This window comes from Hyperolius riggenbachi, chromosome 3, assembly GCF_040937935.1.
Source record: "Hyperolius riggenbachi isolate aHypRig1 chromosome 3, aHypRig1.pri, whole genome shotgun sequence".
NCBI classification, from domain to species: Eukaryota; Metazoa; Chordata; class Amphibia; order Anura; family Hyperoliidae; genus Hyperolius; species Hyperolius riggenbachi.
Genome location: NC_090648.1, coordinates 199,432,268 through 199,457,157, shown reverse-complemented (window position 1 = coordinate 199,457,157; position 24,890 = coordinate 199,432,268). Strand labels below are relative to the sequence as shown.

The following is a 24,890-nucleotide window of genomic DNA, read 5'->3' as shown; positions in this document are numbered from 1 at the left end:
AAATCAGTCAAACATATATTTCTATGAAATCACAATGTAACCTTTAGAGATACTTGCCAGCTGGAGCAAAATCACTGCATAAGTGTTTCTCCATATTAGTGGATATATGCATTCAAAACAGAATTTTAATTCACTAAGAGAATTCATTTGCACGGCCAAAAGTTGTAACATCACTGAGGCCTGGAACCCACTAGGAATCACTGCAGTGCTGTTTGCAGCAATTCCTAGGGTGCTTGCGATCATGATTTCCCAATGCTTGGAAGTGCTGGACAGTAAACTGTACAGCACTTGCGATTTGTGATTTTTTTTTTTTTTTTTTATAAAAATGTATTATACCTACTAGGCATTATTTTTACGTTTGTAGCACCGCCCCTAAAGGAAGAGGGCATAGGTGCGTCTCTAGGACCAATCAGAGAAGCACGTGTGACCTCTTCCTTTAGGGTGCGGAGCTACAGACGGAAGAAGGAAATCAAGACACCGGCTGAGTGTTTAAAGTTTTATTTAAAAGACGATCGCTCGGGTCCCCAAAGTGCTGCATAATCGGTTTAAGCATTTTATGCAGCGCTTATATACTTTAGCATTGATCGCTACTGTGCTCAAAATGCTGCATGTCCTGAGATTGTTTGTAAGGCAGTTGAGCCGCTTGATTGTTGGTCATGAGAGCCTTCCAGCTGCAATTTCGGCTGAGTTTCCAAATGGATATTACATTTTGCATTCATTTTTTTCAGATGCGAATTTTCATGTTATATAATGCTAAATTTAACCAGAGGATGTGACCTATTCTAATAACAGAGATAGGGATGCCACATTCCATGCTGTAGGCCATCTGTTCTTTGTCTTTTAACTTCTAGGAAAAGCAGTGAACAACTCAGTAAGGGCTGGTTCACACGGGCGCCCCGTGACTTTTCAAAATGGCTGCATCGCTTGTTCCTTAAGGCTTCTTAAGGCACACCAAGACGTTGCATTAGGTGCCACGTTAAGGTCGCATAACGTGCACCTAACACAACGTATGGTGCTGCAAGAGCCGACGGTAGAGTGAGCCGCGTTAGGCGGCTCGAGTCCTATAATGTCTCCCAGAGTGGCGCTGATTGGCCAGCGGGACCACGTGATGCGGAGCGAGACACTCCGCATCACGTGGTCCCGCCGGCCAATCAGCGCCCGCCAGTGCAGTGAATATTAAGTAGCCATGTGCGCGGCTTCTGTAGCTGGCTCTCCCCGCCTCCTCTCCACCCCCCACTGCGCATGTGCAAACAGTCTAACGCGGCTATAGCCGCTCCAACGCCGTAGCATGCTGCACTTTGCACAGAACGTGCAGCGTTAAATGTAACGCAACGTGGGCTGTGTGAACAGCCCACTTGTGTTACATTGCTGTGCGTTGGGGGAGCGTTACAGGCGCACTAACGTGCGCCTGTAACGTCTTGGTGTGTATGCAGCCTAAAAGAGAAAAATAAAAAGGGAAAAATCATAGTGGAACATCTCCCATTTAAATAGGTTAATCGGCAACTGGTCATCTGTATAGTGTAAGTCTATGCCGTTAAAGGAAATCTGAAGTGAAAACAAACTTATGATATAATGATTTATATGTGTAGTACAGCTAAGAAATAAAACATCAGCAGCAGAGATATGAGTTTAATATTGTTTACAGTACAGGAAGAGTTAAGGTACATGCAAACGACTGATATTTCTGAACAACTTGTCGTTCAAACCGGTCGTTTGAACAACAGTTTTGTGTGTACGAATGATTGTTAGACTGATAGCAGCAGTTTTCACTGATCCACTTGACGGACCCGTGGACTAACTGTCGTTCAAACTACAGTTAGGTCCATACATGTGTACAAACGACTTGTTGATTGAAAGTCTATTAATTTGACACTAATAGACTTTCAAACAACAAGTCGTTTGATCAGTCATATGATCTAGTCCATTGTTCTATCTAATCCATTGACCAGTCAAACAAAATGTAAATGAGCTGTAATTAGCATTTCAAACGTTTTGTCGTCTGGGTGTACAATAGTTTGAACAACTTTTTGTTTGAATAACAAGTCATTCAAACATCCAGTTTGAACAACAATCGGGCATAAAATCTGAATTGTGTATGCACCTTAAAGAAACTACAATGCAAAAGAACTTCACCGATCTCTCCGACTTTCAAAGTCGCAGAGTGCTCTGTCTTCTGAAGCATATTATCTCAAGTGTCTGTCACTGTATTTTGTTTTTTCTGCAGAGGAAAGTTCAAAATTTCATTAGCTTACTCTGTAAAATCATGTAGTGTGTAAAATGCAAATATTAGAGAATGATGTAATGTTATAAAAAAAACTATATAACTGAAAATAAATGAGACTATTTTATTTGCTACTAATGTTCTATTAATTATCAGTACTACACAACCAATTCATTATTTAATTATTTATTTATTTTTGCTTCAATGTCACTTTAAGTGTGTACATTTTTCTACATATTACGTCTAAACACACAAATTTGAAGATACAAAAAAGGCACAGAGGTGTTAGCAGGGCTAGTGTATTCAGCAGACCCCCTCTTAAAATCGAATGTAGTTCTGTAGCTTAGTTTAGGAGTTATTGGTGAGAATTCTGCTTAACGTACATTATATAATCTGTGACGTGACATATGTCATTTTTAAGAATTTTTAAAGGCCACAGCAAAACTTGAAGACATGTTATAATACGTTAATTATCATCATCTTTATTGATCTTGCTATGTAGTGGTAATTTTCCTTCATTTTTTTTTCTAATCTGCAATCACGATGGCATTTTCAGCAGTGGCAGGTCATGTCTAATAAAGCTCTTCATGATGTAAAGCAATAAAGCAGCTTTGCAGTGCAAGGTAATACAATTCACCTTTGGAATTCTTTCCGCCAGCTCTCCGAAGCCGATCAGGCAGATCAATCATCAATGGGAACTGGGCAATTGACAGACCTGGAAAATATGAAGGAGGAGGAACAATGTTCACATATAAACGACCAAATGAAATATCTAGCACTGCGGGGGAATCTTTTTTAGCTGAAGGGCCAACTAATGAAGCGCTGGATGTTTATGTAAGTACAACCTTAATGTAAAAAAATAACACAATATTAACTTAAACATTGTGCAGAATGTAACAATAACAACCTGTTTGTTCAAATTATATCATTTGTTCCCAGCACAAAATACTTTTACAATTTGATGCAGATAATAGATTTCTTTTTCTCCACTTCATTTAGCTTTAGAGTATATTTAGCTTGTTATAATTAATCCTGGGTGTAGTTTATTATTGATGTGGACAGCGCCAATAACAAGCAGTCAGTGAAAAATCCCAATTAAGCATTGATTAAAAATAAAACAAGGCTGCAAGTGTACCTGAAATTCATGATGACACTTTGGGAATGCATTAACTGTTCAACATGGATATGTCAGGAAAAACATGTTTATAGTACATCACTGCAGTTTCAATAAATATATTGATACTTTACCTCAATATATTTATTTTTAATTTACCCCCCCAAATAAACAAATACAACAGTTTAGGTACCCCCAGAGACGTATTAACGCTTTACCTATGTTAACCATCCATGTAGGTTGGGTACACAAAAGGTTAACATGACTGAGCACATAGTCTCTGCCAAATACCTTTCAACATGGCGTATGTGTTATATGGCTGCTGGTGAGTTGGGCACAGGGCGAGCTGAATGATGGTTCTCCCTGCTGCCGCTAAACTTCCGGCGGTGTTAAATACTATTTCCCTCCGAGTTGTAGCAACTCGGAAGGAGATGTAATTGGGGTGTGGTGATCGCCAAATCCCAGAATTACTCTTGCATGGGGCAAGCATCATAGCATTGCTGCTATGTTGGCACCCAGCTTCAGCATTTGGCACTGAGCGCCATGCGTTGAAGTTACCTGCTTCGTTTCACATGGCTTTCAACATTGGTTGGGTACCTTGGAAGGGTCGCACAGCAGCCTTTTCTCAATGTTGATTGACAACTGACTTTTTCCCTTCAGGACTATCTAATCACCCTTTAATTAAATACCTGTATTGTGTCCTCACCTAAGACAGACATTGGGGTGTATATGGCCTCACAGCATTTCACAGGCTATACCTGCTTCATCAGAGGCCAAAAAGTGTACTTTTGGCCTGTATTTGTATGTACTTTTTGGCCTCTGATGAATTAGGTATGGCTTGTCCATATTGCAAACAACTGCTGCTGTAAGTACTGTAAATGTCAGTTAGTTAAACACAAATGGTCATATACATTATTTTCTCTAAATGGTTAGGGATCAGGAAGTTGGGGTAAGTGTAAGAAGAGGGAGAAGGGCAAATAGATGATTGATGAGCAAAAGCACCAAAGAAGGAATGATTACAAGTCTGATAGTAGAATATTGGTAATGGAATTTACTGATATACTATTGAATGGCTCACCTGTCACTCAAATTTAGAAGCAGCTATAATAATAATAATAATAATACCAGTGTCTCTTTTTTATATTGGATATGGTTTATGTGGATTTCAGGTTCTGCTGGAGCGCAGTTGCACAACATGTGCCTTTAGCTGGTTGAGTACAGGCCCTGCATAAGCCAGATGCTGTTTGGCTTCAGAGCTCTTGCCAGTTTAAATATACTATTCTACTAGTAGCTGTCATTTTTGAGTGCACCTTAAAACAGAAGCCACTTTGCCATTTCAGTTACATATTTAGTTATTTAGATTACATATATTCAGCTGTGCATGAAAAAAAAACTGTTGTGAATTACAGAATGTCCTTTGGCTGGACTACACATTAATGACATAAATCTTTGCTGCAAATACAAGATTTAAGGATTTGAATTATACATTTGGTGCTATAATCTAGAGCAGAAAATAGGCTGAGGAAAGACAGATTGCTTCCCTAAAACATTTGCTCCAAAATATAATGGATGTCTTCAAAGTAAGTGAAGCAATTAATCAACAGATCCATCAGCCCTCCCCACCTCTGTTGTTTCTCCATTCGGATCTTATTTCTGGGGGGGAAAACAAATTACATCTACATTTTCCAAACAGATTTCTCAGTGTTACAGCCAGTTGAATAAAGTGGATGAGGAGTTCACACTCAGTGATGTCACAGGTCTTCCAGTAATGCTAAAATGTAGCAGATGGGTTTATATCAATATTCTTTTGTTAGTAGTGACAATTGATTCCTTCTAAAGTGACCATTGTAGCCACCATAAACATCAGATTCCAAGACACACTCATTGTTTTCTTACTGCAATACAAATTCCATTAATGTTTTCAAATCTTTGAGGAACCTGCTATGTGATGAAGCTGAATCTCCTACCCCCTACTAAAATAAAACACATTGTCAGACAGGAGGTGAATTACTGTCTGTCATGGGCATTTTATGCAAGCTCCTGGTAAATCTCTGTATAATTATCCCAGAGAGTACAATAGCTTATTAATATTTAACTGTGCTAAGGAACGGTACACATTTAATGGGCTATGTTCAATCAATTCAGTGCTGTACAGGTTTGTTTTATTTCTTTAACTTAAGTGTACTCTCAAAACAATGTTTTTTGCCAGAGCGATTACTAGAATACAAAATCTATATGCGAATTCAGAAATATACTGTTAATTTTTTTTTAGAGATACAAATAATTTACTGAATCATTTAGGGGCTTGTACACGGGGCAATATTTACTCTCAGTCCACAAAGGGTCTGATGGAAATTATTGGATTGGCCAATAATCAGGAGGAGTGACTTCATTTAGGCTAGCCATACATACATCTGATTCAATCGACAAAGCAATTGACTTTATTAAGGAATCGACTTATGGTTGATCAAAAGTCAAACGACTAGTGACCTATACACTACAAGTGATATCCTATGCAATTCACCTTCACATTCAATCTGACCCATGTCATGCAAAAATCGATTCAGAGTCGATTGAATGACATGTGAACTGTAGTCGATTCCTGTGCGATCGACCGATATCTTGCAACCTGCTCGATCGACTAAGCTGGTTGATTCGTCATGAAATCAGCCACTTTTCACTGATTGGAAATTCTGGAACACACTCGATTCTCTCTCAATTCTATAAAATGATCGAATCAAATGGTCGTTCATACACTCAGATCGCTACATACATGGCACATTAATGACCAATGTGAAAGGATTAAGAAACTGTTGTTTTCTTATTAAGTAAACAAAAGGATTAAAGAAAAGAATGTGGATGTAAATATCTTAGTGATGCATAAACCATTGCACGTTTGTACAAATGATTGATCAATATTGCTAAAACCTATTGAGACTTGCTGGGAACTACAAATCAGAAGGAAGAGCTATGCTATGAATGTATATGTTGGTTTGTCATTTTTGTTCTAATTTTTCCAGACTGTACAATTGATTGGAATGATTGTTTGCCTAAAATGTTACCAATAGATTCTCTTGTGTGTGCACAGCCTAAATGTACCATCTCATAACTTAATAAGCTGGATTCACGATTGTTACTTTTTCATGTTAGAGTTTCTCTAGTTAAAAGTCCTGGTTTAAAAAAAAAAAACAGGTAGTCTGCCCTGAAGAAAAACAGCCGAAGGAGTTAATAACACTTATCTGACCTGTTTTACAAATCTTGCAGTAAATGGCAATGTCCTGAGATCAGAGAAAAATGTAGATCTTGGCACTTCAGGAACTGATAGTGATTCCTGACCATCACTTTGGAACTGAATGTTCCAGGTAATGGTTACAAAAAAAAAAAAAAAACACCATTGCTTCCCCTCCTCAAAGCCCTCAATCATCAATGCAGTTGTATAAGAGTTAGGAGAAAGTAATCATGAGGGTGTGCTTCCCTTTAGGAACAAGTAGCTCCTTTCCTTCTACATGTAATGATGGAGGGTTGATGGTGCTGTCTGGTCACTCATTTAATAAATAGGCAACCAGATACCCACCCAGGTAGCAGGTAAAATTAATATTTTAATGGCCCTTTAGATTTTTTAATTAAACACATATACTTCGTTTTCAAATTTCTCTCATTTAGGCTGGATCCACACTATAAGCGCTTTTCTGAGTGCTTGTGATTGCTGAGTGGTTTCTGAGCGCTTTTTAAAAATCACTCCCATTCACTTTCATTAAAATCACGGGAAAAAATCACATAAAAATAGCACGATCGCTGCATTTTTTATGTGCTTTTTACCGTGATTTTGATGAAAGTGAATGGGAGTGATTTTTAAGGAATCACAAGTGGTCAGCAAGCGCTCACAAAAAGCGCTTATAGTGTGGTTCCAGCCTTAGAGGTTGTTTATCCCTTATGGATGGGACAGAGCAATTTTGACATTTCAGCTAAATTGTTGTTTCAATAATAACTATTACTACTTCTAAAACCTATGCAATATATCCAGCATGTACCATAATTTCTTGAAGGAGACAAAATAGATTTTCTTTAGGAGATAATTTTTTTCAAGGTTTGTTTTATTAATGCATTTTAACCACTTTATCCACCACTACAGTATATCTACATCTTCTGTGACTTCCTCTAAGTCACAAGGCTTGTAGCTGAAGCACAGCTGTGAACAATTGGGCATTGCTCCTGTGCACACCTATGGCACGATCTGTTGGAGCACCAATTGGTGAAAGGGTATGCATGTTCCCTGAGCCAACATGATTGATTTGTACCTTTTAAAATTAATTTTATTTTCTCAGTTCATAGTGAAAAATACACGCTGTAGCATTATTTCAGAATCAAATATCTTCACCATAAATTGTGATAGGAACATAATCTAAATTTTGTGATGAACGGTACAAATAGCCTAACAAATTGTGTGTTTTTTATCTGCAGTAGAGATTTTTATTTTTAAACTGGAGTGGGAAAACTGAGAAGTAATGTGTTTTTTTTTTCTATTTTTTTCCTGTCAAAATGCATAGAAAGCAAATAGTTTGAGGGAACAAATGGCAAACAATAAAAGCCTAGTTTGTCTTGGAAAAAAAAAACAATATATATTTCATTTAGTTGTCATAAGTAGGGATAAAGTTATTGCTGATTAAAAAACGACATGGCTAAAATGTAAAAACTGCTCTGGTCCATAAGGTGGAAACAAAGTCTGGATGTGAAGCGGTTAAAGGGGTAAAAAAAATAAAGGTAAAAATAAACCATATCTATATAATTGAGCCTTGGCACCCCTGCCATATTTCGACTTTGAAGCAGGTGCCCGGCACCCAAATTAACATTGCTACTGAGGCACCCAATTTAATTGATTTAAGCTAGTTAAATTGGGTGCTGCAGACAAGTGCTTCAAAATCACACACATAATGCTTAAAGGGGAACTGAAGTAAGAGGTATACAGAGGCTGCCATATTTATTTCCTTTTAATCAATACCAGTTGCCTGGCAGCCCTGCTGGTCTATTTCTCTGCAGTAGTATCTGAATAACACCAGTAACAAGCATGCAGCTAGTCTTGTCAGATCTGACTTTAAAGTCTGAAACACCTGATCTGCTGCATGCTTGTTCAGGGGCTATGGCTAATAGTATTAGAGGCAGAGGATCAGCAGGGCAACTGGTATTGCTTAAAAGGAAATAAACATTGCAGCTTCCATATACCTCTCTCTTCAGTTGTCCTTTAAGGGCCTGTACACACTGTTGCAATTGCACTGCGCTTTTAAAATTGCATGCGTTTTCAATCTCAAGGTCTTTTGAAAAATCATGAAAATCATAAAGACCTGTACACACTGGTGAGATGCGATTTTTCTATTTTCATGAAGGCATGCGATTTTAAAAACGCAGCACAAGCGCAGCAGTGTGTACAGGCCCTTAGACACAATTGAGCAATAAATACACTACAAATCCTTAACTTTTTTATTTCTCAGAAATTACAATATAAATTCACTTTTATAACTGAATATTGAAAAAGTACGGTGTATCAGTATTGATACACTATGTTAAAATTGGAACAGTGTCCAGAACAAAGCTCTAAAATAATTTTTCTTTGACAGCTGTGACTGCGCATGGAGATGAAATATAATTTCCAAGCTCTAAGGTTATTTCTGTTTTACAGAAAGGCAAGAAATGCTTATTTCACATGCTGCTTATTTGTCTGTTTTTTTAAGGTTTTTAAGGAAGAACTAGCAGTATCAAAACTTTTTTAAACTTATGAATACATAATCTATTTATTATTACTCTTTCTAAACTTTATTTATAAAGTGCTAAGATATTAGGCAGTGCTGCACAATGGATACAATGTTACAGAGGAACATTGTAGCATTTAACAATGGTGCACAAAATCCTCTATAATAATCCCTAAGTGTCTCTGCATCCCATGTCCGTGTGTGTGTCCCTTTAGCGCTCTGCGCATGTGCAGGGACGCAGAGCCACTGGGGGGGGAGTGACGTGCGGCAAGGGATGACGGGCCAAGGGGCGGACAGGCGGGCAGCGCGAGCACGCGTGGCGAGTGTGCGCGGCGGGCGCATGTGCAGTGACAGACCTAACCCGTTTTTAAGCAGGCTAAGGTCACTAGTAGTGATATAACAATGTAGGGATAAATATTGCAGATTATTAAGTCCAGATGGTGGTGGAGAAGAGCACACTGAGAAGAGGACCCTGCCAAATAGGCTTACAATGTAATGCCCTTTTTATTTTTTAACTGAGTATTAACAAGTTTGTTTATTATATTTATACTTATCAATATTTTTTTTAGTTGGCATACTAAAAGACCGTGTTAAATTAAATAAGTCACTATCATTTTGTGTGTATATTGACTGATCCGCCAAGTTCAGAAACATGATATACATAAATCTTAAGTGACTGGTACTGTCATTGATAATTCAAAATTTACATCTGTGAATACTCTCATGGGTCTTCTGGACACACAAATATTGAGGGTGAGAGTAGACTAAAGTTTTACTACAGATACAGTAAATGTTACAAAACCCAAGGTGTTTTTATGGAAATTACAGTTTGTTTAAGTGAACTATGTTGTGTGAAAGTTTAAATGTATGCAGCAGGTGGCTAAATGTTTACAAACAGTTATTCACATTTTTTCTTGCTCATAAAGGGAGAAGCTATGACCATTTCCCTGATGGTCATTTGCAAATAATTCTGGTTGTTGCCCAGTTGTAAAATACCCTCAGAGTTTAGCTATCCTCGTGTGTGTGTCTGTGGTGAGCTCGCAAAATTGGGCAAATGATTTCACATTTTCAATGGTTCATACGTTTCTTAAAAAAAAAACAAAGATTTTGATGGTTGTAGACATTTTGCAAGACAGCCAGATGCATTTAGAAAATGCCAGGATCAAAATGAAACCCAGTTGACAATGCTGTCTGTGACCTCAATGTAAACCTTTTCATTTGTGGGTATTTCATCACAACTGTGCCACCTAGTGGCCATATAAGACAATGTTCCATCTGTTAAAATCATGAATGTTTTTATGAAGAATAATTCTATAATTTGTATAGAGAAAACAATCTGCATGTGGACTATCGACTCATTCACATAACTAACATTTTACCAATTTAGAATTTATTTAAACAAGATTTGTGCTTCTAATTTAGATGATACACCAGCAACCAAATCCTGGAATTCATTATGAATATGTTGTTCCAAATCCAAACACTATCAGTTCACAATTACCAACAAACCGGAGACCAGGTAAGATTTAGGTCTTAAGGTATTGTGTTCTTAAATCATAAACCTAAGCATTAATCTTTTTTTTAAAGAATTAACCTGTAAGGAGAAATCAAAATACCTCACCAAGAAGATTCCCACTAGATGTTCATTCAAAAAGGGCAATGTGGTAATTTAGGTGCCAGAGAAAGACGCTAGTAGAATATCAGTAAAATTACCTATGCTTCACCATATAATTCCAATAGTAAAATATCAGTACATTTTTACAGATATTTTTCTAACACCTAATCTAACCCATTTTTTTCACAAAGGCCCAATTTCTATTGATGCCTAGCCCTAACTGGTTCCCCCACTGCCAAATGCTTAACCCTAACCGACCCACCAACCGATGCCTTGCTTTTACCAATCCCCCAGCCCAAAATGTCTAATCCTAACCATCCCCCCAATCAATCCTTAACTGATACTTTCCCATGCAAAATACCTAACCCCAACTGAACCCCCAACCAATGTCTCACCCTGATCCCTGCTGATTCCACAACAATTCACAACTAAATATCAACCACGGTAGTTTGGACACTGCCATAGGCACCCATTTATAGCCTGGCCCAAGTTAGGGGCCAGGCTATAAATGGAGATTTGCCCTAAGCTATTAATTGCACCTATCAACATGTGTGCCTTTGGAAGCACTGGAACTACTGTGGCACCCACATTATCTGATTGGCCATTGGTTCCAAGCCAACTACCCAAATTACCTGATTCATCCATTGGCTGCCAGGCAACTGCTTTAGTTTGCATGATTCTTCATGACCCCATCACAGAGAGAAATATGCCCCAGTCACATCTTCTAAGATGGCTGCTAAATCCTGCCTGCTTCAGTAACAGCTATAGGACATTAAAAGGAGCCACTATGACAGGCCTGCCACTCTTTTACCTTTTTATCTGATGAAATAGGGCAGAACACCCTGCAAATTTAGCAAAACACATTACAGCCATGCCAGGGGAGAAGACACAAAACAAAGAGGAAAAGGTGCCCAGACCATTGTGATCCTCTCTGAGGAAGTTAGTGTGGTGTTTTCTGCCCTTGGGCTAATTTTCATGTCTCTCTAGAGCTTTGATTTCATGAATCTACATATCCTAATATTATATACATACAGTATGCATACAGTACATAGCAGAAGACGGAAAAATGATGTTTTTAGTCCATTGTTTTCCAAACTTGTTCTCATGTTCCAAATGTGCCAAATGTTGCATGTTTGGGGAAAGCTAACACATAGCTTAGTATTGCTGAGGCATTAGTTAGGGCTGATTCACACTGCAAGAGCTTTTTAAATGCTAGTGATTTAAAAAAAGCTCTTGCTAATGCAATGCTATGAGGGATTTTTGCAAAATCACATCGCCACAGTGTGAAGACACAGATAGGATAACATTTGCAAGAGCTTTTAAAATCACAATGCACCTTAGAAAAGCTCTTGTAGTGTGAACAAGCCCTTACTTTACTTTTGTTTATGTGTGGTTCCTCACAATACTGTATGTGCCCTGTTGATGAAACTTGAGAATAGGTATGGGAAACACCATTGTGGGGTGATACCTTTTACTGGCTTCATTATATTTTCAGAAAGGGAATGCCTTTTTGTAGTGTGTGTGTGTGTGTGTGTGTGTGTGTGTGTGTGTGCGTGCGTGCGTGCGTGCGTGCGTGCGTGCGTGCGTGCGTGCGTGCGTGTACGTGTGTGTGTGTGCATTTACATGCTGAGAGGATGAGAATGCCATATGCTTAGTGGCATGCTTCAGGTCTGGTAAAGATGAACGAGTGCTCTTGAATGCTTGGTTCTGAACATACAATTTGTAAGCCAATAAAAAGTAAAATTCCAATGGGTTGGAATTTCTGGCTCTCCATAGTTGGCAGAGTACCCAGTAAGTCTTTCTTAATGAATTCCATTTCCAACACAGGTACTTAAGATTCTCGTATTTGTCATAATTGGTTGTCTGCAGGTAAATATTCCAACTCCTGCCTACCTTGATCACATGAAAGCACAGAGCTGTCACTCTTAAGACTTGGGCTATTCCATAAACCCGCTAAGACCCCAACATTTATGCAGTGAATGTTTAACATTACTACAGCCTCCACAGCCAGATGTACTTTTTACATTTAGAAAGCAGCATGGCACATGTTATATGATATATAGCAAATGTCTCATTATTTGGCTTAGTTAAAGAGAACCCGAGGTGGCGGGGGGGGGGGGGGGGGCTTCAGATGGGACACAGAGGCATGTTCTCTGTCTCGTGACATGCCTCTGTGTCCTCACACCGCCGCTCTCTGTTCCCCCCACCGCTGCGCTATAGCCCCCGAAATTAGCGTCATAATGTCCCGCTATCCCTGAGGGTAGAAGAGAGGGATTCCCTGTTCATAACCCTCGCTAGGGGTGTTCCTGCAGGCTTTCCAGAGCTACCATTGGGCAGCTCTCTCTCCCCCTGGCTGTGCCCCCTGCCGCTCCCCCGCCTCCCTGCGCCCTGGGAGAGAGAGATCTCTCTCTTTCCAGTATCGTGACCCAGAGATCACAAAAGTGAAAGTGAGCCAGTGCAGCCAGGAGGTGGAGAGCGGCGGTTTTGGTGGCTGCCTGATCCGCTCAGCCCCCCGGATCGGTTAGCATAATTTTTTTTTTATTTTATGAGCTCACCTCAGGCTCTCTTTAAGACAAGATAGCATAAACCTTTAACAACATTTGTATATGTTGGACTGCAAGGTAGCGGACAGCAAAAATAAAACGTTTTCTTGTCAAACTACCAGCCACCAGGCATCACACTTAAACTGCTTGAGTTTTGGTAGACTTTCAACAATGTTCTGGAAATGCATACTGACGTCGAAATGTACTGTGCATCTGTGTATTTCTCTATATCTGTCATGACCCTATTGTACTCTGACGCTTTTTGTATCTATGAAGCTTTCTCCTGCTTTTGCCTATGTACCTCTCTGGAGCTATGTATTTGTGCCAAACCCAATTCCTGGCATGACCCAGTCATGCTTGGCGAAATAAATTCTGTTTCTGATATTTAGGTGAACCTTTGAATGGCCAGTTAGATGTAACAGATGCTGCAAACCCTGCAGAGAATGGAGCTGCCTACAGTGATCCTGATATAACAAGTGGACCTTCTAGGCAGCCTGGGAGGACCCCTTCTCATGAAGCAGGCAATCAAGTGCCTCCGCTACAACCTCCTAGAAGGAACCGAGACTATAACTGGAAACAAGTGGGCTCTACTGAATGTTCAGCATCCTGTGGGAAAGGTGAGGTGGGTGAAGGGAGGCTGACTATATGTATAGTTTTCTGTCCCATTTTAAAACAAGAAATCCTGCATGTTATAGATGAGGCAAGACTATGAAATATGCAAACTATGACTATGTAAATGGAAATCCAGACTGAGGGGGATTTTTTGCTTTATTTTTTGTGTTAATGTGCAGCACTGTGGCATAGTGGTTGGCACTCTCGCCTTGCAATGATGGGTTTGAGTCCCAGCCAGGGCACTATCTGCATAAAATGTCTTTATGGGTTTCGTCCAGCCACTCCAGTTTCCTCTCACATCCCAAAAACATACAAATAAGTTACCTGGCTTCCCATCAAAATTGGTCCTAGACTATGATGCATACATTACACGATACATATGACTAGGGTAGGGATCAGATTGTGAGCCCTCTGAGGAATAGTCAAGCATCAAAACAATATACTCTGTACAGTGCTGCAGAAGATGTTGGTGCGATATAGATACTAAATAATAATAATCATTTCACATTCTTTGTAAGAGAAACTAGTAGACAGGAGAGGCAAAGTTTGCTGCCAGTTAGTGGATTAGTCTAGGGGCTGTAAATTAGTAACAAAGTCTCCTGCTCTGTGCAGCTAATTACTCTCACAGCAAAGTGTTTTTTTTCCAACAGTCTTATGGCAACCGTAGTACTCCTAACATACTACAGAGAATACTGTTACCAACTAAGGCTGCAAAGAAGAGCTATCTAAACTTACTTTCATTTTTGGAAATTATTAACAGACATCAGACTTAAATGGAAAATTAATATTAAAAAAAAAATTAAATTGCAAAAAGAATGGCGCTACTGTGATATACTATACTTCCAAAAAAAAAAAAAAAATATTTTTTGAAGTATTGCCATTGTTGGTAATTTGTTATTGACTGGAGGAATGCAGCTATATTTTGTTAACATAATTTCCACAACTTTTTTTTTTATAGCTTTGTCTGCCAGTTTAGCAACTTTGGCAGTGGTGAGGGTTAAAGGAAACTTGAGACATTGAAAAGAGAAGTATTCAGATTTAAAATCAGAATACTTACCTGGGGCTTCTTTCAGCCCCATGCAGGCTGTGGGCTCCTTCCCCACCCTCCTGGGTTTGCTCTGTTGTAACGCAAGCCGCTGCAGTAAATTGGTCAGTTGCGCTCAGTCACACATGCCTGGCCACACGCGTGCCCCTATCACTCTCCAATCGCCGGGAGCATTCTTCGCCTGCATGGGGCTGGAGGAAGGCCCAGGCAAGTATAAATACTTCTCTTTTCAATGTCTCAGGGACACTTTGGGCTTGATTCACAAAAGAGTGCTTGCGCACAATCGCAAATTTTGCGCGCAATTAAACGTTTTTCTCGTGGAATTGTTATCGTTTTGTGGGAAAATTAGCACTCTTTTGTGAATCAAGCCCTTTAAGTCTTCTATATTGCCATTAACACATATTGATTTGATTTATATAGTAAGCTAAGTTTTCAAAGGACAAATGGGATCACAGAATAAATGCATTTAGGTTCAACCATATCAGAGACATACATTTTAGTGTGGTTATATTAATTTGAAAAGGTTTCTAAACGGATATTATTGATTTCTTAAGTGCCAACATATTCCATGGCACTGTACAGAATAAGAAACTGACATAGGCTATTTAATAATCCAGACAATGGTATACACCAAATATAGACACTGGCACATAATACAGAATTTGTAGACGTAGTAATTACAGTGACAAGTGTAATATGATGAACAAAATATATAGCAAATTACGAGACACAAAAGGATGAGAGATGGATGAGGTATTTTGCAGTGTCAAATTTACTTTACAGATCTACACCGAACAGAATAATGGTAAATATGGGAACTATGATGGTGATGGTCAGGGTAAAGTTGTAATTTGTCTTATTTCAGGTTCTCGGAATGCTATCTTTCACTGTGTAAACAAGAATACGCATGAAGAGGTATCGGATGCTTTCTGTGATGTCACTACCAAGCCCAGTTCTGAAGAGGAGCCATGCAATCTCTTTCCTTGTCCTGCATTGTAAGTATCTGATTTAGTGATATACACAATAGAGATCTCATTCACAAAATGGAGTACTTGTTGAAAGTAAAAATCAGTATAAAAAGGTGGACCTTTTAAGGAGTCCTATATGTAGTCTATAATGCTAAGTTTTCCTTGGGTTCACAGCAGGAACAGTTTGGCCTGGTCCTAGCCCAAAATGTATCATGTATTGCAGCATTTAAAACTTTTTACAAAGTTTTTTGAAAACTGAAACAGTCGTTTTTGTTTTTTGAGCTTTCAGTCTATTATACACCACCTGCATTGTCAGCTCTTTGTAGCTTTTGTTGTTCCTGCTGCAGATTTTCTTTCCACAGTTTCCTTATTGAACTAAACATGATGCTGGGCTAGTGCCAAGCAGAATCTGTACAGTGATTGCCAGTAAACTGTTGCACACAATAATCAGTAATTATTATTGTAATAAATCTTTGGTGGTTGCTATGGGCAACAACACTACACCTTAGTTCGGCACCATATCACAGGAAGTGTGATAACTCGACTCTTATCACAGCGACAGCATAGGAGATAGAACTTCTTAGACGTCTTCAAAGTTTCAGGAGTTTATTCAGTAAACAGATATACAAATGCTTATCTCTACATGTTCGTTACACCTTAGCGAAGTTACATTGCACTTAGGCCTATATACAGCATATAGTTCGATAAGATGACAAGACATTACAAAAAGAGTAGAAAGGGGATGTCATCAGCCAGAAGTCAGAAGTAGCAGTCATTTATGGCTCATTTTACTACGGAAAAAATCTACTACTTATTTGTATATGTTTGCATATATCTTAAATTTTACAGTTTTTCACTGTAGTGCCCCTTTAATATAGTATTAACTGACAATGGCCCAAGATAAGAAAAAAAATCTAGTTTTCAGATAAAAAAAAAAAAGATTTGCACACACTAAGCACAAAACTGGGCAAAAGTACAATGTCAGGGGAGGAAGTTTTGCTATCTTTTTTGGATAGTACCACCAAATACTGAAATCTATTTGGGTTGGTATTGAGATGCCAAAAAATACAACAGTAAATAGAATGATAATATTCATGAGAAAACCTGCATTGTAAAGATAAGACTAATCTAATTCACTAGAAAACTGGCTCCTGTGCATTGCATTGCTGTTGCAGTTACCACGCTACCCATTCTATGGTACTTTTCTTAGAAAAGAAGACTACAAATCAGTTTGTTTGTACATTCAGAATGAGCAGAGGGTCGGTTAAATTCTCCAGGTAAATTGTACCATCCCAAACCATATCGCTCGTGACAGATTATAATGAGATAGTCATTATCAGACTTCATACAATGCACTTTGACATCTAAATGCATGAGCAAAAGTGACACAAAAAGACGACAGCATATTACGTATGAATGACGTATATTTAGGAACTAAATACTCATGGCTATAGAGGTAGTATTTTTGATGTAGTGTGCTTTGCGGCGTAATGCCACCAAATGAGTCAGTCAATGCTCCTCTTTTTTAGTCGTTTAGTTTAAACATTGACCAAGGTTATAAGAAATTAAAAAATAGACACATATAACAGGTTTATGAGGAAACATAAAAACGTTACAAAGATTACACACATGAAAGCAGAAGGAAAGAATAATCAATGTTTAATGATTTGAGATTTGGGAGATGCTTATGAAGGACATTGAGAAATAACTTTTTACCTCACCCTCTTGACTGGACTATACTGCATTATTGATGAAGAAGAAGCCAGATATTCATAAAATGTGTATTACATCAACAGTCTTTCCTTGTTATTAAGAGGTTATGAGCCTATGTGTATTAATCAGCCAGGTTCTACTCTGTTTTTTTTGTTTTGTTTTGTTTTTGCTGAAGAGTCCTGTTGCTATAAACATGTTTTTTTGGTAATGCAAAGACACCTCATGGGAAAAACACACAATGGCGCTTTTTTAATTCCTTTTTTTTCTCCTAAGTTTTTTTCCTAGATGATATATTTTCATCTTCTGTCTAAAATAACTTTTCAGCACTGTGCAATTGAAAAATTACCAAAAAGTAGGTGCAAACACACTGTCAAAATTATCCTGAGTATTTTCTTGCTTGCTGGTGGCTTAAAAGGCAGTTTATTGATGAGGTGTGAAATTATCACCTAGGAGAAAACTGAATTGAATTCAATAAGGACCAGTTTATCTCCTAGAGTTTCAATGATTTGTCATAATTGGTTTATTACTAAGTAATTATGTTACATTTTTAAAATTGTTCATCGCCATACTTCTTTTAAAGAAGAAGTCCCTCTTTTTCTCATACGCTAAAATACCGTACTTAATGGTCCGTCTTCTAACTTCATTTTTATATCAGAGATGCACGCTGGAGCCCCCCGTTTCTGCCAAGCTGACTGCTTAGGCAGATATAGCTGGTTCTTAAATAATGCCACTATATAAATAAATAAAAAAAACTATTACTATATGGGATTATTGTTTGTTTAAGTGAAACTTCTGAAAAGAAAAAAATGTGTGTTAATATCATGAATTATCTGGATACTAGCCTACATTTTGAATCAATAATTGAAGCCGGGAAATTACTCCAGAGAAAATGAACTTTACCATGTTCTCTGTTCATGAAACGCATCGAGAATTGTGTCTACCTTGGCTGAATTGTATTTATATGAGATACTAGCATCATCGTCGGGCAGAAAAACTCCACTCTGGACCTTCTCTATTGACATAGATTGGTCCATCGGTATAGGAGAGAATCCCATTGCTTTGTCCCTAGTATTTAGGAGTGCCAATTTACGATTGATTATATATGTATATGTATGTGGTCCTATTATTGTTATTTTGTGTTGGCTGCATGTGCTGACATTCCTTTGTATATACAATTTTAGATTTTTGTATTGTTTTTTGGTAAATAAAATTTTATTTTAATGTAAATTAGATGACCCGACTCAACAATTACTAATTCTCTCCACTAATGCTAATTACCCAATTCCCAGACTAATAATGCAATTTAGCTCTTGCATAAGGCCTGGTAGCACACGTTTCTTTTTTGCGGTAGAATCGTTCCGATAGATGCCTTCGTTTGATAAATCCCGTCATGAACGATTCTCCGCTCGATTGTTTTCTGCTTGATTTCTCATAGAAGTGAATGGAAAAAAATAACAAAAACGAGCGGAAGATAAGAGAATCAAGCAGAGAATTGACTGCAAAAACGTATCATGTGTTCCCAGCATTAGACTAGCATCTTTGACAGGATGTGGGGTTATCTATTCAGTATAAATTAAACAAATATAGACCCACGGTTGGTAATTTTTCTTTTATTTGGGCATCGTGATTCAGTTAATTTATACATCTTGCAATCTAGAGTTTAAAACAACGTGGTGTAAGCTGAAGTTTATCTTTAAGATGTAGCCTTCTACTACTAGAACAATGAGAGTGATCACATCTCTGCTGAGCATTATTGATAAGTATATGACTGGTTGAGCTAAGCCTGTAATGATGGGGCCATGTTATATCAATCTTTTCCACCTCCAGCATCCACACTCTGATGTCAATATTGAAAAGGTTAATCATTCTCACAAAATAATCTTAGTTGACATATTCCAGTGTAAGCAGTTTATACATAATTTAACATCCAGGAGATGGAAATGTCGCCTGTCTGCTGCAGTATGGTAAATTAAATATTTTACATTCAATAATTCTAAATATATGCCTTTGTTATTATGCAAATCTTAATGAGTTATAGTGTAGACCAGATACATAATGTATGACTGTTGTTTTCAATTTTTTCTTCTCCTGAAAAATTAGTTATGATTCTATATGACACGTACTCCAGGGCTGACTAATTTCTACTTGTTAATAAGAGTTTGAGGCTTCATAGTACTGGTAACAAGAAATCTGATTAAGAATTGGTGCACGTAATTTATTTTACAGCATCAAGTAAAAAAAAAATGTTTCAAATGTCTAGCCTATTCTGTGTCAGGGTCCTGTTGATCTTAGCACTGGTTATTGGTGTGGGCACTCCCAGGGTGTGGAGTCTAGTGAGTATGGGTCTTCACCAGCACACCTTGCAAGGGATGTCGGGCCATCACTAATAATAGGAGATGGATCATGGACTACTTTGCTTGCTGGTGCCCACCAGGTCACAACCCCTAGGACTGGTTCACCAGAGACAAGAACGAGAACTTATTAAACTTATTAAACAGGACTGATGTAAAAGTACTGGTGTGACAGGACTGGCATGACAAGACTGATGACAGGAATGAGATGACAGGACTGAGATGGCAGGACTGGTGTGACAGGACTGGCATAACAAGACTGACCAGATTGGTGACAGGACTGGCCTGCCAGAATTAAAAAATGGCATGACTACACACCGCTAAATAGGTGTAACAGCACAGAGCTCCTTTTGGTCAGGGTTTAAATACCCTGACCTCTGTGCCAGTGCTGAAGTCACACCCTTTTGAGCCCTATTAAGAACCTTAGGTTGTGCATACTCCTTAAAATGTGCGTCGGCAGCCCATGGTGGCTACCGACCTCCACGCTGCTTCCGCAAGTCTGCCAGGACGGCATACGTGGAGCTCAAGGAGCCCTCCGGTGTACCCCAGGAGCAGTATGTGTACATTGCCCCCCACTAATGGGCAACCTCTGGGTGACCTTCAGAACCTTTTTTTCAGGGAGCGCCCTGTGTGAAGGGCTTTCAGTAGTTAGTAGTAGTAGTCTTTAGTAGTCTTGGTACATGGACATTCTTTAAACTTGTGTCAGCTTCCCTTGTTTCCAGATCTCCAAAAGATCCTTTCTGAAGTGATCTTTAAGAGCAGTTTCATTCCAGAGTATCACTTCATGCAGATAGTGTCCTGACCCAGATTTGATGCTGAGACTTTAGAATGGCTAGGAGGGAGTGCCATCCACCTAACCACTGTGCTGTCCACAAAAAAAGAAATTGCTGCTTAACATGTTGTCTTTTGCATTTTACAGTGGTTATTAACTGAAATTTGCTTTAACCGTGCTTCTTTTTCTTTTTTTTGTTTAATTAGCTGGGACATAGGAGAGTGGTCCGAGTGCAGTAAGACCTGTGGCTTGGGAATGCAGCATCGTCAGATCCTGTGCAGACATATATATGCTAACCGTACCCATACTGTACAACCACATCGCTGCCAGAACCTGGAAAAGCCAGAGACAACCAGTACCTGCCAGTTGAAGATCTGCAGTGAATGGCAAATCAGGACAGACTGGACACCAGTAAGTTACACATGTAAGGGGAGAAATTATTTAAGACTGCAATTACATAGAAATGTAGTTTATGTAATCCAATCCTATTGGGGGTAACTGCTGTGCTACTAGGAGTGCATTTGTTGACATTTTCAGTCATATTGGTTTCTTGCTTTACAACATAAGATGGGAAAAAATGTTATCTATCTTCCCTTCCAATTATTTTAATTTTTCTCCTTTTGCACTATACATTCCTTTCTATAAGAATTTGCAGAAACATGTTTGAACGAACCAATTTTTACAATGCTCAGAAAAGTTAGTACCCCTCTTTCAATTCTAAAGTTTACATACCAGCATCTGAAAATATACAAAAAAATTATATATACTTTTTTTTTTTTTCTTTTTTTGACGAACTTAAATTATTTCACTGCAACATCTTGGCCCATACGCAATTCACTTTTTATCCCGAGATTTCTCCTGGGTGATGTTTTCAAACCCTGTCAATAAAATGCCTTTTAAACCACCAGCAAGCAAGAAAGTACAAAAAGTAATTTTGACAGTACCTTTTCATCTACTTTTTAGTACTTTTTCAGTTGAAAAATGCTGAAAAGTTATTTTAAATAGAGGATGAAAAATTATCTCCTAGGAGTAAACTTAGGAGAAAAAGGAAATTGCATATGGCCCCTTTGTGTAAAACAAGACACAGGGCCAGCCTTACTGTGAAGCCACCTGAATCATTTCATTTATATGGCAAAATCTAGGGGGCAGAGCTGGTGACCATCTAAATAGCAGAGCAGCCACAGTGGAAGCATGATTACCTAATCCAGCACTGTCTCTTCTTCTTTTCTGCACTGAAGCCTAACGCCATGAACCAGCATTTCTCTGCATGCTCATGACACACATCAGGATCCCTACAAAGGGACACTTCTGAATAGTGTTAGGCACAGTGCAGAAGAGGAGAGGGCCTGACACTGCACTGGGTAATTTGGCTTTTACTGTGGCCAATCTACCCTGAAGGGTTGGGAGAAGGGGTGCTTAAAGGGAAGGTCCAAGTGAGAGGCCTGAGCGGGTCCAATTTTTCATACTCGCACCATACCCGCAACCCACTTTCAGCTGAATTTAATTCCCGCAGACCCGCTACCAGAACCCGACCCGCGACCTGCAACCCGCTTTTTCCATTTTCTTTTAATGTACACATTTAAAGCAACATTGGGGAGCTTTAAACCTTTTTTTTTATACACAAACCAAAGCCAAAGAAGTGTTTTAAAGATTTTTTTTTTACTCTTATTTAAATCAATAAAAACCAAGAAGTAACAGCTCTGCTCAAACAACAAAGAGCAGAGCACCCACATCCCTGTCCCTGTATGCCGTAGGCTGCTCCCCATCTACACTACATTTAGAGGAAGTGTCCCGTCCCCCCCCCCCCCCCTCCCGGTCACTGCAATGCACAATGGGAGATGTAGTACATTAAAGGGGAACTTCAGCCTAAACAAACATACCGTCATCAAGTTACATTAGTTATGTTAATTAGAATAGATAGGTAATATAATCTCTTACCCACCCTGTTTTAAAAGAACAGGCAAATGTTTGTGATGCATGGGGGCTGCCATCTTTGTCATGGGGGCAGCCATCTTTTTGGTTGAAAGGAGGGGACAAGGAGCAGGAGACACAGTTCCAACTGTCCTGTGTCCTAATAACCCCTCCCAGCTGCACACGCTAGGCTTCAAATGTCAAATTCAAAATGTAAAAAAAATTGCACCAAAACAGCAGAACTAGAACAAAAACATCAGAAATCCCATCATGCTTTGCACAGCATCAGGGGGAAAAAGCCCGGGCAGTTTTCTTCTGTGCAGCTAAAAATAAGGCTTGTAAAAGAGAAACAAAGTTCTGATGCTGTGAAACTGTTAAAGAAACACCAAGCCTTTTCAGTGCTGCTGAGTCGATTTTTAGTCCGGATGTTCACTTTAATGTAATCACAGGAGATGTAGGCACATTAATGTACTACATTTCCCAGCATGCATTGTGGTGGCCAGGGTGACACTTTCACAGCTGCAGCTATGAGTTTCAAGGAATAGACACTGCGTCCAGGCTCATATAAATAATTTTCAGATTTAAGAGTGCATATACACACACAATCTTGATCTTCCATGTAGTATGATGGCCAATCAAAATTGTGTGTGTGTGTGTGTGTGTGTATGCACCCAAAGTGCAATTACTTCTGTTAGAGCCTTTATTTATTAATGATGAGCTACTACTGAATGAAGGTGCTTGGCAGATCTACCTGTACATAAACGTGTAGGCTTGAGAAGAAATATTGTTATGTGCCAAAATTAACTTGTCAACGTGGATACGAGTATGTGCGATTGCTTTGTGTCCTGTGGCTGTAATGACTATGAGCAAATTGAGTAGGTAATCTCTCATACTACATGGGAGATATAAAATTGGCAATCCAATCCAAATGACAATTGGCCAATCCAAATTGAATGTGTATATACACCCTAAATTATCTTTTCTGTATTACAGTAGCTCAACAGTAAAATAAACGGTAATTCATTAATAAAATCAGGATTGCATAAGAGTACAACAAGGCTTTTAAGCAGGAAGAACAAAAATACTGTATGTGCACACCTACTCAGGACTTACCAATCAGAATCAAAGTTAACTGGAGCAGATTTATCACAACCAAAAGAAAATAAAAAACAGCTTACATCAATTGTTTCACTTTTACAATAGATTTCCCTCCATTTTACATGCACTTGTGTTGATAAATCTGCTTCATTGTCTTGTATCTGTCTGATAAAACCGAACATTCTCTAGCTCCTCTCTAGCTCCTGTCCTATCAAATATCCCCAGTCACTAACAGACAGAGATTTCCTATCACACCTTTTCCTCTAACAGAGCATGCCCCAGTGATTTCTGGTCATCTATGAAAAACACATCTTCAATCTCACACGGGCATGTTCCCAGTTATATGCACTAGTATGGGGGGAGGGGAGGGCTCATTTTGAGAGCAGGAAGGAGTCTGCTGGCATTAAAGATGAGAAGCAGTAAAAAATTCAGCAATAAAGTATTCTGGTGTCAGCATTCATCACAGATTTTGGGAAGGCAAAAGACCTGGCACCCGCACCCGATCCGCTTCCGCAACTTTCTAGCCGCAATCCAACCCACACTCGCAGTACCCGCAATTCGGGTACCTGCACCCAACCCGCATTTTGGATAACCCGCGGGTACCCGACCCGCTGCAGGCCTCTAGTCCAAGCTCCCCAAAAAAACTAAATCCACTTACCTGGCGCTTCCTCCAGCCCCTGGCAGTCGTCCTGTGCCCTTGCCGCAGCTCCGGTGCCTCCCGTTGTCCCGCGCTGCCGAAGCCGACCTGGCACCTGCGCAGTAAGATGGTGATGATGTCGGCCGCTCCACATGACCCGCGCCGTGGAGCGCAAAAGAAGCCAACCAGAAAGCTGACCTCGCCAGGTCGGCTTCTGCAGCGAAGGACAACTGGAGACACCGGAGCTGCGGCGAGGGCACAGGATGGCTGCCAGAAGCCCCGGGTTATTGGATTTTGTTTTTTTGTGGGGAGCTTGGATGTTTTCTTTAAGGTTAGTTTCCCATGGGGGGGTTAAGGTTAGGTGCCCACCAGGGGTGGGGTTATGGTTAGGCACCACCAGGAGGGTTAGTTGTCCTCTGGGGGTCGGGTGTAAGGTTAGTTGCCCACTGAGGGGTTAAAGTTAGGTGTCCGCCATGGGGGATTAAGGTTAGGCACCAACAGGGGAGGGTTCTGTGTAAGAGTAGGGAGAGGATAGGTCATAGTAAA

At 39.3% G+C, this 24,890-nt stretch overlaps 1 protein-coding gene across 10 annotated transcripts in view; it reads left to right on the top strand.

The window, feature by feature from the left end:
- THSD4 (thrombospondin type 1 domain containing 4) overlaps nucleotides 1-24,890 on the top strand; it is an 827,407-nt gene that overhangs the window by 771,213 nt on the left and 31,304 nt on the right. For all 10 annotated transcript variants that reach the window (XM_068275544.1, XM_068275543.1, XM_068275535.1 and 7 more), the window contains 5 exons: nucleotides 2,880-3,055; nucleotides 10,502-10,598; nucleotides 13,627-13,854; nucleotides 15,760-15,889; nucleotides 20,905-21,109. In XM_068275544.1, coding sequence (XP_068131645.1) covers nucleotides 2,880-3,055; nucleotides 10,502-10,598; nucleotides 13,627-13,854; nucleotides 15,760-15,889; nucleotides 20,905-21,109 — 836 coding nt within the window. The remainder of the gene's footprint in view (nucleotides 1-2,879; nucleotides 3,056-10,501; nucleotides 10,599-13,626; nucleotides 13,855-15,759; nucleotides 15,890-20,904; nucleotides 21,110-24,890) is intronic.